We start from the raw sequence: 15,138 nt of genomic DNA, 5'->3' as shown, positions 1-15,138 counted from the left end.
AGGAAAAGCGGTTTCATCAAACCGTACATGACGGCAGACATAAATTTTTCCGCTGGTTAAGTCCATGCATCTATACCCTCGGAAGGATAAAGGGTACCCCAGGAAGACACAGGGAGTGGACCGAAACTCTATCTTGTGCCGATTATAAGGCCTAAGATAGGGAAAACACAGACAACCGAAGACGCGTAAAAACTGGTAGGGTGGTAATTTTTGATTTAGACGGAAATGGGGGCTTTCATAATTTAGAACTGAGGTGGGAAGATAATTAATGAGACATGTTGCTGTCTCGAAGGCAAAGTCCCAGTATTGTTGTGGGACTGACCCTTGAGCTAGAAGTGCTAAGCCCGTTTCGACAATGTGTCGGTTGCGGCGCTCAACTCTCCCATTTTGCTCATGCGTGTATGCACACGACTGACGATGATTAATCCCTAGATTTTGAAAGGTAACATGGAGTTTGCGGTATTCACCCCCTAAATCCGACTGTATGGATTTGATAGAGCGCGAGAATTGTCGCTCTACCAGAACACGAAAAACGTCAAAGATTTTATAGATGTCTGATTTTACCCGTAATGGATAAAACCAGCAATAGCGTGAAAAATCATCTACAAAAAGAATAAAATAGCGGAAGCCACTAGACGAGATAACTGGTGCAGGTCCCCAGATATCCGTGTACAATAAATCAAGTACATTATTGCTAGAAGTACTGAGTCTATCTAATGGAAAACGACAAGACTTGCCGAGATGACAAGCCGTACATGACCCGAAATTAACAGTATTTGACGAAACTGAACAATGTTGCAGAATTTTATTCTGGACCAATTTGTGAGGGTGACCGAGCCTGCGATGCCATATCGTGGGTGTTGCCCGAGAACTGACGAACGCGAAATGACTCCGTGAAACTGGCAACTTGTAAAGGCCTCCAGAAGTCGGGCCTTTAAGAAGCACCGCCTTGGTTTTGGAATCCTTCACAACGAAACAGCTGTCATGAAACTCAAAAAACACAGAATTATCTTTAGCAAATTTTTGTACAGATAAAAGAGGGACAGTTAAATTTGGGACATGTAACACATTAGACAGGAAAAGGTGTTTTGACACAGAGGGGACCGATGCATGTCCAACCCGCGAAATTTTCAGGCCTGTACCGTTTCCCACTCTCAATGACGTCAACATTCCGGCTTCCGGAGTCGCGTGGGCCGTGGCCCCAGTATCCGGGTACCACGCCTCGGATGATGGCACGGTGGTGGTCGGGGTCTCACCCGAAACGGCAATATGCGCCTGCGCAGGTGGTTGCGTGGTGTACCGTTTGTAGCAGTAAACCGCCGTGTGGCCCAGCGCCCTGCAGATTTGACAACGCGGGCCGCCACCCCGCTGATTCCGGCCACCATTACGCTGGTTCCGTCCGCCGCGGCCACCACGTCAATTGTTCTGCCGGCCGGCGTCCGAACTGCCGTGACCACCCGCACCACGTCCGCCATTCCCGCTGCCTCGACCAGCATAGAAGGCCGAATGGGAGCTGCTGCCGGTTGCGTCTGCACTGTCATCGCCAAGGATGAAGTCTGCGGCTTGCAGGTGGTCCGCGAGATGGGGAAGCGACACCGGAGCATGCGCCGTCAACGAAGCCGCGTAGGCCCTGTACTCCGGACGTAAGCCACGAATGACGTAGAGGTTTTGCTCCGCCATTGAAAGAGGCTGCCCGGCCTGAGCCAGGGCCTCCACCAACAATTCGGCTTTGCCAAGATAATCGCCGGGTGTAGCCGCTCCTTGCCGCAGCGCTTGAAACTGCCCGAGCAGACTTAAACATCTCGCCTGTGTGTTGGAGCCGAGAGCCGTGCAGATGGATTTCCAAACAGCAGCGGCGGTGTCTCGGCCAACCGCAAGATGGAGAACTTCGTCTGACATCGAAGAGATGAGAAGGCTGAGGATGGACTGGTCCTGGAGAATCCAGGCCTTATGCGCCGGGTTGGGAGTCGCCGGGGCAGTGGTGGCGCCGGAGCCCGACTGGCCGGAGTCGGATGCGGGCAGAAACGCCGGTGGGCATGGGGTGGTGCCGTCCACGTAGCCAATCAAGTCTTGACCTCTGAGAAACGGGAGAAGTTGGGTTCTCCAGAATAAAAAATTTCTCGAGGTCAATTTCATCGAGATAAAATGATGGGCTCCGGACAACGGATTTCCGGTTGCCGGAGCTTGGCCGCCGCCGGCGGCGGTGGACGGAGTTCTTTCGAAGGAAGTCGACATGTGGTCGGGTAAGAGGGGGAATTTTTGGTGTTTTGCGGTGGAGGATCGAGATTAGGCTGATACCAGATGAGAATTCAAAATCAGCTCTATTCAGAAAAGATAGGATTACAGAGAGTATATCTGAAACTACTTCTAACTGTTCCTATCTAACAGGTTATTAACTGAGGACTAATTCTAACCACACATAATAACTATATGTTACAAATATAAAATAATACTAATGTTACTCACAATATTCACCAAGGTGTTCATTATTCATTTTTTGGCAATTAGCTCGTGCTCAAACAGCAAAACAAGCTTGGGACATCTTAAAGGTGTCAAACAAAGGTGTCGATCGGGCACAGAAGTCTAAGTTGCAGTCGTTGAGAAGGTTGTACGATAATTGTGAGATGACCTCTACAGAAACAGTAGATGCGTATTTCACTCGTCTTATTGATATGATGAATAAGATGAGGTTATATGGAGATACGATTGAAGATGGTGCAGTGGTTGAAAAAGTTCTACGAACTATGCCGATGAAGTATGACCATGTGGTGGCTTCAATCACAGAGTCACACAAAACCAATCTCTTGTCAATTGCAGAGCTGAAAGGTATGGTAGAAAGTCATATTGACAGGATTGCGTCAAAATTGGAACCACTAGCAGAAGAAGCTTTGAAGAGCCAAGTCACCCTTAATGTGACTGGCACTAATCAAAGAGGTGGAGGATCTGGTAGAGGTCGTGGAAGAGGAAGATGAGGTTCTAGTGGAAGAGGTCGTGGTAACTTCAACCAAGGAGGAAGAAGTGGTAACTCCAACCAAGGAAGAGGTGGAGGTAATACCAAACAAGGAGGTAAATTTCCATTTCATTGCTACAATTGTGGCAAGTATGGGCACAAGATTGCGGATTGTTGGTATAATGAGGACAACAATCGTGGAAATCAAGTAAACATTGCTGAAAATACTACTGAAAAGTCTGGTGAGAATTCTGAAAACTTACTTTTGGCCAGTGATAGTTTTTCTGCAGATAAAAACATATGGTTCTTGGAGACTGGGTGTAGTAACCATATGTGTGGGAAGAAAGAATTGTTTTCTGAACTGGATGAATCATTCTGGTCTGAAGTGACATTTGGCAATAAGTCAAAGGTGCTAATTTTGGGAAAAGGTAAAATCTCTATTCAGTTGAAGGATGGTACTCACAATTTTATATCCGATGTGTTCTATGTTCCTGAACTACACCAAAATTTGTTGAGTATGGGACAGTTGTCAGAAAAAAAGATATAAGATAGATATTGCCCAGGGGTGTTGTACCATTGCAGATGTTAAAGGAGTTTTGATTGCAAAGATAAATATGTCTCAAAATCGACTATTTCCTTTGAAAATTAAGCATATTCTCCTTGCTTGCTTTAATTCTGAAGTTTGTGATGAAAATTGGTTATGGCATATGCGATTTGGGCATTTTCATTTCTCTGGATTACACTATCTTGCGAGAAAGGAACTTGTTTCTGATTTACCTGTTGTGAATGTCCCTGATCGTATATGTGAGATTTGTGTGATTGGGAAGAAGCATAGAGATCCCTTCTCTGTGGGCAAGTCAAGAAGATCCATAAAACAGTTGGAGATTATTCATTCAGACCTGTGTTCGTTGGAGGTTCCCTCACATGGAGGTTGTAAATACTTTATTACTTTAATTGATTTTTTCAGTAGGAAAACATGGATTTACTTTCTGAAGCAAAAGTCTGAAGCATGTGATGTTTTAAAACAATTTAAGGCTTTTGTTGAAAAGCAAAGTGGTTATGAAATTAAAATCTTGAGAACTGATAGAGGTACAAAATATATTACTTGTGATAATTTTCTGAAGGAGAAGGGTATTCAACACCAAATGACAACCAGATACACTCCGCTACAAAACGGAGTCGTTGAGAGAAGAATAGGTCAATCATGGATATGGTGAGGTGCATGTTGAAATCCAAGAATTTGCCTAAGCCTTTTTGGGCAGAAGCTATTGCTTATACTGTCTATGTGTTGAATAGGTGTCCAACTAAGAGTGTTCGTGATAAGACATCTGAGGAAGCTTGGAGTGGGAAGAAACCCTCTATAAGAAATCTTAAGGTTTTTAGGTGTTTGGCATATGCACATGTGCCAGATCCATTGAGAAAGAAGTTGGATGATAAAGGTGAGAAGTGCGTATTCATTGGTTATAGTGACGCTTCAAAGGCTTATAAACTATACAATCCTGAAACTAAAAAGGTTGTTATAAGCCGTGATGTCACTTTTGATGAATATGGTGCTTGGGATTGGTCAGCTAAAGATGAAAGTTCAGTTGTTATTCCTGTTGTTGAAAATATTGTTGATGAGCAACCGATTCCAGATAATGTCCAGTCTCCTTCACAGCCAGAGTCGTCAGTTCGACTATCTAAACGCGAGCGCCACTTACCAACTCGCTTGCAGGATTATGTTTTGGGTCAAGATAATGACCTGTCGAATGAAGAGATTATTCAATTTGCTCTTTTTGCAGATTGTGACCCTTTATCCGTTGAAGAGGCTGCTACAGAAATTCATTGGCTTAAGGCGATGGATGAGGAGATTCGTGCAATTGAAAAGAGTCGTACTTGGGAGTTAACAGATTTACCTCCTGAAAAGAAGTCAATTGGAGTCAAGTGGGTTTACAGAACGAAATACAAGTCAGTATATCAACTTGAAGACGAAGACATTTCTTAAATTGAAGAAGGAGATATTGGAATGACCAATATATCCAACTTGGTTTAAAGGAGGCAATGTTATAATAATATTATTATTATAATTGTTAAACCAAGTAGCTAGTAATTAGTTGTTAGAAATTAAAGTACTATGTGGCAATGCTTAGCATTAGTTTAGCCATGGGATTGCAGCATGGTATTACATGGGCATAGTGTGAAGTAGTACATGGAGTCATGGAGTGCTACGTGGCCATAATTTTAGGAATTTATTTCATTAGCTTTCACTATAAATATATTGTATTACAGTGTATTTGACATCATCGAGAAGCAATAAAATATTATTATTTTCCTATTCCTCTCTTTCTCTCTCAAATATATATATATATATATATATATATATATATATATATATATATATATATCTTACATATATTATTTGCCTTGTTTTACGAATTTATATTTTGTATTATGAAATTATGTGTCTATAGGACATAAATTATTTACATGAATCGGACCTAAGAATAAGTAAAATAGAAAACATGTATATGTATCTCATGTTATGCATTTCTATACAACATGTTACGCAATTCTGTACATTAAACATAAGGATTTTGTACATGAAATTGATTAGTAGTTGTATAACACAAAATACATTCTATGTCTTATTTTATGAATTTATGTCTTATATTATGCACTTATGTGCCAATATGACATTAATTATTTACATAAATCAAATCTCAGAATAAGTAAAATAGAAAACATGTGTATGTATCTCGTGTTATGCGTTTCTGTACATAATGTTACACAATTTTGTACATTAAGCGTAAAGTTTTTGTACCTAAAAGGCTAAATAAATTAAAATTTGTGTTGAAACATAAGAAACGAAAAGTTACGAAATCTGTTAAAACTTAAATATCAAACGAAGTCGTTTTGATCCAGGGCCCACAACCCTGGTCCACGACATAAACTGCCACCAAGAATTGGACCTATCTTGTATTAAGCCTAATTTTAATATATAGGACTCCGAATATAAAGCACTCTTATTCCTGTATGGACCAAAATATGTATAAATAGACCCACATATATATGTAGGGCAAATTATTGTATGGACCATGGTCCACACAGTGTTATGTGGACCATAATCAAAACTACATTTTTAATATACTAAATGTACATTATTTTTGTACTGAATGTACATTATACAATATAATGTACACTCAGTACAAAAATAATGTACATCCCCTGAATACAATGTACATTATTTTTGTATTGAATATACATTATTTTACAGTATACAAAATATGGTCCACACAATAATGATTGTATATGTAGAAGAGACAAGCAATTCTCAACGAGTCAACGGCAATTTATATCGTGCACCACGGCGCACATAGCAATGTGCGCCCATGCATAAAATGCGCGCGTTTCTTGCTGACGTCACTCCGTCCGTCCGAACAGACCAAACCCCATTATGTGTACTCAGTTAAAAATTTATGTGTATTGTGTTATGAGTTTATGTGTATTCAGTTAAGAGTTTATGTGTATTATATTAACCAAACCCCATTATGTGTATTCAGTTAAAGTTTGTGTATTGTATTATGAGTTTATGTGTATTCAGTTAAGAGTTTATGTGTATTCAGTTAAGAGTTTATGTGTATTCAATTAAGAGTTTATGTGTATTATGTTATAGTTTATGTGTATTATGTTAATGGTTTATGTGTATTATGTATTATGTTAGATTATGTGCATTCCGTTATGAGTTTATGTGTATTCTGTTATGAGTTTATGTGCATTCAAAAAAGATGATTTTTTTTAACAACTTAACAAAACGACGTCGTTTTGGGAGGCGCGGGGCGCACATTGCTATGTGCGCCCTGGTGCACAGTATAACAATTGATTCTCAACAATACAAAATATTTATTCTCTCTCAAATTCTCTATATATTATTTGTATATTTTTTCTCATATACTCATTATTTTAACTAGTAATTCACCCGCGCGATGCACGGAAAAAATTATGTTGTTATAAATATATATAAAAAATAGAAAAACTAAAATATTTTAAATTATTTAATATAATAATATTTTTGAGCTTCCATTGGTCAAGTATTTATTATTTTTATAGAATACAAAATTACAATTAAAATTATAATTATAATTATAATTATAATTTTGTATGATTAATATAATCTCTAATTATGTGCATATTCAAATAAACTTATAGAGATAATTTACATAATTACATTGATTTATTCTTAATTGTATTTCATCTATATTATAATTTTCACAATACAAATAATAGCTAAGATAATTACATTTGGAAAGCAAATTTCAAATTTTGTATGTGTAAATTTAAACTCTAATTGAACACATTTTTATATGATTATATAATATATAGCTATTTTATTTTTCAAAAGTATATTTTTTTATATGATTATATAATATATATCTATTTTATTTTTTAAATGTTGTGTTTTTTTTTATAATAAAGGATGTTGTGGCATTAATTGTAACATTAATTATTTCCCAAACCATATAGCTTTATTATATAAAGGATGATTGTGTAGACTAGTCGGTGACTATCCAAAAATCATAAAACCAACACATGCAATTCACCGTACTATAAATGACTATTTAAATTTTAAAAATCTTTGTTTATGTTATTAATTAATATTTAATAAAAATAAAAAATTAAAAAAAAAACAAAAACAAAAAACAAATTCGAAGTAATAAAAACTGTCTATTATTACCTTCTTCTCAACTTTTAAAAAATTAAGAGTAAAAAGAAGACAAATACCTTTGCGTTCTTCTCAACTTTTAAAAAATTAGAAGTGAAAAGAAAGCAAATACCATTGCCTTCTTCTCAACTTTTAAAAATTAGGAGTAACAAGAAGACAATACCTTTGTTTTCTTTTTAACATTTACACTTTACTCCATAAAAAATAAAAAAGTAAAATAAAAAACTAAAACAAAGTGTAATATATATATATATATATATATATATATATATATATATATATATTCAAAAAAAAAAAAAAAATTTGAGACATGCTTATAACAGATTAGAAATTAAACATGAAGAATTTCAATAATTTCAACATTGCCAAAGAAAATATACCAATAATGAAGAGGAATAATTATATTGAAGTAAATGACTTAGAGTAGGTGGAGAAGAAAAAGAAGAAAACAAAATGAACGAATGGTTAAAGTGTCGGTAGAAAAAAAAAAAAAAAAATGAATTTGCCCGCCGACTCCTTCGTCTTCTTGCTTCCTCAAATTTCCCAAGGGATTTAGCTGGCGTACGTGGTGGATGAAGTCCTGTTGTAACAACGGGTGGAAGAACACCGAAGATTTCCATGGCTCCCAAGCTAGAGAAAAGGTTTGCCAAGAAGAAGGTCGCATTCGACAAGATGGAGTGGTTAGAATTATTGAGTGGTTGGAGAAAAGAAGATACGAGATAAGAGAAGAAGAAAACAAAAAATAAGAGCAAACTTGTTATTTTTTAAACCTGAGGCCAACTTGAAAATACAAAATAAAGCAAAAATTAGATCAAAATTTTTTAGCCACATGATTTTAAATCAATGGCTAAATAAGGGTGTCATTTTTCAAGGGTAAATGACAACTCCCAATATAAGTATAGGGAGATTTACATCAACATCACTCATTTGAATAATATTATACAAAGCAATTATAGCCTCATATGTAGCAGTTTTTATATACTCCCTCTGTCCCATTTTGCATGTCTTACTTTCCTTTTTAGTTTGTCCCAAAATGTTGTCCTCTTTCCAAAATTGAACATCACCATCATTCTACTTTTTCCCAAATTACCCTTATGACTTTTATTTCCAAAAGTGAAAAAATGAAGGGCATAATTAGAAAATACATAACATTTACTTTAATTCATTAAAAAGCGTGCAAAAAGCAAATGAGACAACCAATTCGGGACAGATGGAGTATCACTTTATATGCAAAATTGCATCCAAAAGATGTATCTAAAATAAAATGTATTTTTTTAAAATCATATTGTGCACACAATATTTTAAAATAAATTTTTATATTGCATCACATCTTCTAATCATTTCAACTAAATTACTCAAATTTTGAAATCCATCTTAAACACATAAATTTAAAACATGGGAAGAACATCTAATGTGCTATAATTGATCATTCACATGTAAAAATAATGTTCCAAATAAAAAATCTATAAATCTACTGTTCGAAGAAGCATTATCTAAAAAAAATTGAGAACATTTTATTTCTTAATTCACTTACCAAGTGCACCAAATTCCCTGATTACTGATTTAGAAACTTCATTAAAAGCAACTGGTTTTCAACACCATACTGCTATAGTGTGACATCATATATTAATCCACTACTGGTTAAGAAAAACTCCGGCCCAAGCACAATCACCCAACTCAAAGCCAGGAAGTCAGAAATTAAAAATAAAATAAACATAACACATAAATAAATAAATAAACTGTATTGGCAGATTAGGAACAAGCAGTTTGAACAAGCAGAAGTGCAGAACAGAATGGTACAACATGCTCCCCAAACATGTAGGGACTATGAGCTACTATTATCGACTAGCAGTGACACTTGAATGACAAAACTTTGCTGCATGAGAACTCCATCTAGGATGACTTTAGATATTTTCTATTATTCTTGAAAGGAATATGAACCTGTCCATGAGTAGCTCGACACACCGTCTTTTTAAACTCAACTAGCGGTTGATTTCGAGAGTGCCTTCTTGATAGCCTCAGCATATGTTCTGTGTTGGTATGTGAGTGTCGATTCAAGTAAATCCCATAGTGATGTCTTTGGATTCCAACCTGGTTATTAAACAATCCAACTTTGAGATCATGTTCTTGAATCTGAAAGAATACTTAATTTAAGAAAACGTGGAAAATAGTAATTACCAAGTTGTCTGTTGATTATTGTCATATCTGGAATTCTCTTGTCACTGTCATCATATCCCTCGCCATAGAATTCTTTAGAACTAACATCTATGGTTGGTGATGCAAGAGAAGCTTCTCCGCTCACCTTTGAATATACCTGGGTAACACAAGGAAAAGAGATGAGCAAAACTCGCAATGCATGCGAAATATGTTTACTGGAATTCACAGAGAAAAATATTCCAGTTTACTTTACCTGTGTCATCATTTCGGCAAGCTGCCTAACTGTAACTTCGTTGTTAGGATTGCCAACATTGAAAATATGGCCATTAGCCCTGCCAGGATTTTCCTGAGTAGAAACATGGAAATCAGCTAAGAAATTATAGCTTTTAAAGAGGCAAAACTAAAAGGACAAGAAGGTTGAACCTACAATCATCAAGACAACAGCTTCAATAGCATCCTTTATGTATATAAAGGTTCTCTGGGATTGGCCTCCATCAACAAGCTTTAGTGGTTCACGCCTTAAGAGGTTCTGAGCAAATAGAGACAAGAATGTTACATATAGAGCACAATACCAGTTGACAATGAAAGCAGTTTAAGACTTTAAAAAAAAAAAAGGAATAAGGGTCAAATAAGCCATCCAACTGCACACAATAATTCAATTAGGCCACTGAACCTAAAAAACCAACAATTAGGTCCCTAAACTAACCAATTTCAAACAATTCTTCCAATTTGAAGGTTTCCAACAGGTCAACAGGTCATCCTTCCAAATTAATTATTTTTTAAAAATAAAATTTTAAAATTAATTATTTATATTTAAAAAATAAATAAATAAACAAAAAAAAACAGGACTGTCTCCGGCCGGAGTCTGTTTTTTTTTTTTTTTAACAAAATTTAAAATTAATTATTTTTTAAAATTTACTTTAAAAAAAAAAAACAATTAACTTGAGAGGATAACCTGTTGACCTGTTGGAAACCTTGAAATTGGAAGAATTGTTTGAAATTGGTTAGTTTAGGGACCTAATTGTTGGTTTTTTACGTTCAGTGGCCTAATTGCATTATCATGTGCAGTTCGATGGCCTATTTGACCCTTATTCCAAAAAAAAAAAAAAAACAAGAAGTATCATATACATTACTGAAGCATGCCAACACTCTTGGGACACCCTCACTGGGACCATCAATGCCAGGAATGAAATCCATCCTAGGACCAATCCAATTGAAGGGCCTGACAATGGTGAATTCAAGTCCATTCTCAGCACCCTCAGCTGTAACCATAAGTAGCACATGAGAAATGGTGAACGAGACATGTCCAGATATCCAGAGTAGATTTCACATACCATAGATCAACCTCTCAATCAATTGCTTTGCACATGCATAGGACCACCTCTGCTTCTCAATTGGGCCGAAAATGCAGGGGGAAGTATCTTCAGAGAGGACATAGTAAGCAGGATCCTAAAATATATAATGTAAACATAAAATAAAAATCTTTTTTATAGAGCATGTTCAGAATAGAACGCATGCATTGCTATATTGCAAATGATTTGCTGTTAGAATACCAATTTGCAATTTAAAAGTTCATCCATATAACAAGATTATTTAGCTTCTTGACAATAAGACAATTGAAAAGTGATGCTCAAAATACACTTGAATCCATAATTATCACCCAACAGAAGTCATGATTTTGTAGCAAACATCACATAGAACTCAGAGTAAAACAGAAGCTTCATTAATGTCTTGCAGACATGAAATTTGAAATTCCTTGTGTCACAATGTGCATCAGAAAGACACTAAGAATCAATAGTAAAGAGATGGCAAGTTGCAGAATCAAAGCATTAATTCGAGTCAGATTATTCTTATCCTAATCCATGTTAGATGATATTTACAAAATAACCTCACATCACTTTCTACAATAAGCTTATCCAATGAGTTTTCAAACACCAACTGCAAAAAGGAAATTCTACACACTAGCAGAACATTTTGCAAATGAGCTGATAATAACAGGGCCCAGCAAAAAGAAATTGCAGTAGAAAAACTATTCAAGAGGAAGAAGAAAGATCAAACACCAGCATATATCAAACATACACCATGCTTAGAAACCACAGATCTATAGTTGTAATTTAACCTTAATACAAGAGACTGAGAGAGAGACTACTCACCTGTCGTAATGGACTATCCTTGGGTAAAAAGCAACCTACGGTTTTCCCATAAACTTCACAAGTGGAAAAGTGAATAAGTCGCTTTCCATTCTCTGAACAGTACTTCACCTGAACTCCAAAATAAACATCATCACCACTTCAACCGGTAAAATTATTTTAGATAACAAAATAGCAAAAACTAAATCAAACTAGTCTTTGTCAACTGGACTTAACCAAAATCATCTCTTTCAATAACAATAAAAAAAAATCAGATATTTTCATACCACAGGCAGTGCATCAATGAAGTTGCTGTAGATTGTGTCAAGTGGACGCGTGTTGTAATCGGCAGGTGTGCAGATCGCAGCAAGATTAATGGTCTGCACCACAATAAGCATAAACAAGTCAAGTCCAGAGAGAGCCACATTTCAAACTCAGGACCAAATTGCACTGAAGCTCAGATTGAAGAACAGTAAAAACAGAGCAAGTGTATAATTACATCTGTCACTATAAGAATAGAAACGACTGAACACATGATTCCACAACAAATACGCGACATTTTCAAAATCAAACAAAACATTACGAAGAAAAGCTTCTTTAACTTTTCTGAAGAATCAAAGTGTACAAGAACATTAGATCCAGTCGAGGAAAATGGCTCAGGTAACTTAGCTGGTTAGAACTTCAAGTTGGGAACCATAAGAAATGCCATGCAACAACACCGTAACACTCAAGTGAACTCAAAATTGAGAAAACTAAAAAGACGTCGGACGAAAAACGCGACGAATTTCGCAGGAATGGCGCCGGAATGTCAAAATGCGTAAAAACGAATGTTAAACCGAAGGAAAACACCGTGCGGAATGTGATGGAATGAGGAGAAATTACCAGATCTGCCATCTTGATGAGGCCTTCGAGACGAGAGTCGTTTTTGATGTTGAGGCGGTGGAACTGGATGCGATCGGCCCAGGTGAGGGAGGCGGGCTCGAGGAGGTGCTTGATTTTGTCATTGTACACGTCCACAGCCAGCACCTTGTGCTGCGTCTCCGACATCAACTTCTCGCACAGGTGAGAGCCTATGAAACCTCCGGCGCCTATCATGCATATTGTCATCGGCTTTATGGGATTCCCGTCCAGATCTACTCTTCCTGCCATTTCTTTCACCTCACACTTTCACTCAACTCCTCTATCTAGAGCTTCCTTTTCTCTTCCTCTCTCTAGATGCGAATGGCGTTTGACGGTGGCGGTAGTGGTGGCGAGGAGGAGGATTGGATATTTAAAGCAGCGGAGGGGAGAGATGTGAAGAGTTTGTGGTCGGTCTGTTTTTCATAGTTACAGCGCCATTTACCGTGTGAAACCTGATTCTTACGCGCTAGATTTTGACTGCCGCGTAGGCGATTGGAGAGACAGATAATGTAGATGGGGTACACCATAATTTCTTTCCCCCATTAGCGTTAAATATCTCTATCCATGTCAACCTCAAATAAAATTGGCTGGGGTTACCCATAATTTTGCAATTTTATGTTTTTAAAAAAAATAAAATTGAAAATTTATGGGGTATTCTTAGTCAAGATGGAAAGAGATTCACGCTTGTAATTTGAGTTTGAATTCTTGTCATTTTGATTTGAGTCGATCAACTTCCTTGTGGTCCTTTGTCAATTAATGTTACAATGTGAAATTTACTCACACCAAAAGAGTTGTGGGTTTTTCTTGTCATCTAAAAAAAATTGAAAAATTATTCTTTTTTTGAAGAATGTTAGACACTCTACTTATATATATTTTTTTTATTCATTTTTACATGGTGGTACATAATTGGATAATTAAAAAAAATTACTCCATATTAATTAGTACTTTAGTATGTTATAGACACTCAATGAATGAAATCACATCAGGAGAGAAAGATTGGAAGAAAAATTTAGAAAAAAAATATTTTACATTATTTATTTATATTCATTTTGATTATTTAATCTCTTAATGGTTTACAAAATAATTTTTTAATCAAAATTTAAAGATAAAAATTAATTCACAAACAATTATTAAAGTATAAAAAGTGACAATAAGTATAATTGGAAGAAAATAAGATATTGAGTTGTTCTAATAATTTAAGGTTACATAAGTCTATAATCTTTTTATAAGTAAAATTGGGACTTTTAAAGGTCTTAGGACGAATTTATGGTGAAACATAAATTTTGAGTTATAAAAATAAAAAAAAATAAAAAAAAATAAAAATTGAGACTTCATTTTACCAAGTGAAATTTGATACCCTTCTAAAAATTATTTCATGATATTTATCTGAATAAATGTTGAAGCTATAATTTTACATTATAGAATTTTTTTTCTCCAAATTCAAAATATTCAACTTGAGAGAGATAAATTGAACAAGTATGGTCGTCCTCTGTTAGGATGTACTATTATAGGAACTAGAGTTTCCTTTACTTATTTGAGAACGTTCGTGCCTCTTACGAAATGGTTCGCTCACTCCTTGTATAGGATCAAATGAATAAAAAATAAATAAAAAAGATAAGAAGAACTAGTATTGGGTGGGGATGACACTCAATTTCTCCTTTGAGTAATTACATTAGGAACGGAACTAGTAATAGAAGAATAAGATTTTGTAGTCATAATACGGTCGGGGGAACGTTTAATGAAGAGTTAATTACCGTTTTGGTCCCTTGACTATGACGAAAGTACCAAATTGGTCATCGACTATTATTTTTGGCCAAATTAAGTCCCCAAGTATTGATTTTGTGACCGATTTGGTCCTTCGTCAGTTTAGGTGTTAACTGACCGTCTCTTTTGAGGGCAAAATATAACTTTCACTCTTCTTCGGTTCTTCCTAATCAACTCTCTCGTCTGCTCCAATCCTCGCCTTCTCCGCTCAAAGCCTAACCTAATCGCAACCTCCACACAACCACCACGCTCACATTCTCAACCAAACAATGGTGAATTTGGAGGGCGCAGTTGTGAGCCAAAAGGAGATGAATTTCCCACAAGGGCTTGTCGCAGGGGAGCGGCGAGGTCGGCCAGGTATTCGTTGACAGCATCCTTGTCCGACACGGTGTCACGGTCGTTGAGCGGCCCACGGCGAATGATGAAGTGGTCGTCAAGGTTTACCTGGGTTCTATGCCACCGTTCGCGGGCGCATGAATCTCTAGCCATCAGGTTGTTGAATCTTGGGTGTTTGACCATTAGGGAATTCCCGATCTTCG

The 15,138-nt window shown here is 36.4% G+C and overlaps 1 protein-coding gene across 1 annotated transcript; it reads right to left on the bottom strand.

Annotated features, from left to right (window-relative positions):
• Positions 1–9,359: 9,359 nt before the first annotated feature.
• On the bottom strand, positions 9,360–13,267 carry LOC109147276 (UDP-D-apiose/UDP-D-xylose synthase 2-like). Its single transcript, XM_019294927.1, has 9 exons — positions 12,818–13,267; positions 12,223–12,315; positions 11,960–12,067; positions 11,141–11,255; positions 10,935–11,068; positions 10,234–10,335; positions 10,060–10,152; positions 9,828–9,963; positions 9,360–9,740 (listed from the first exon to the last, which is right to left on the bottom strand). The coding sequence occupies exons 1-9, from the start codon at positions 13,082–13,084 to the stop codon at positions 9,628–9,630; spliced, it is 1,161 nt and encodes a 386-aa protein (XP_019150472.1). The 5' UTR covers positions 13,085–13,267; the 3' UTR covers positions 9,360–9,627.
• Between the last annotated feature and the right edge of the window lie 1,871 nt (positions 13,268–15,138).

The sequence above is a fragment of the Ipomoea nil genome, unplaced genomic scaffold, assembly GCF_001879475.1.
Source record: "Ipomoea nil cultivar Tokyo-kokei standard unplaced genomic scaffold, Asagao_1.1 scaffold1978, whole genome shotgun sequence".
NCBI lineage: Eukaryota > Viridiplantae > Streptophyta > Magnoliopsida > Solanales > Convolvulaceae > Ipomoea > Ipomoea nil.
This window is presented reverse-complemented; position numbering and strand designations above follow the sequence as displayed.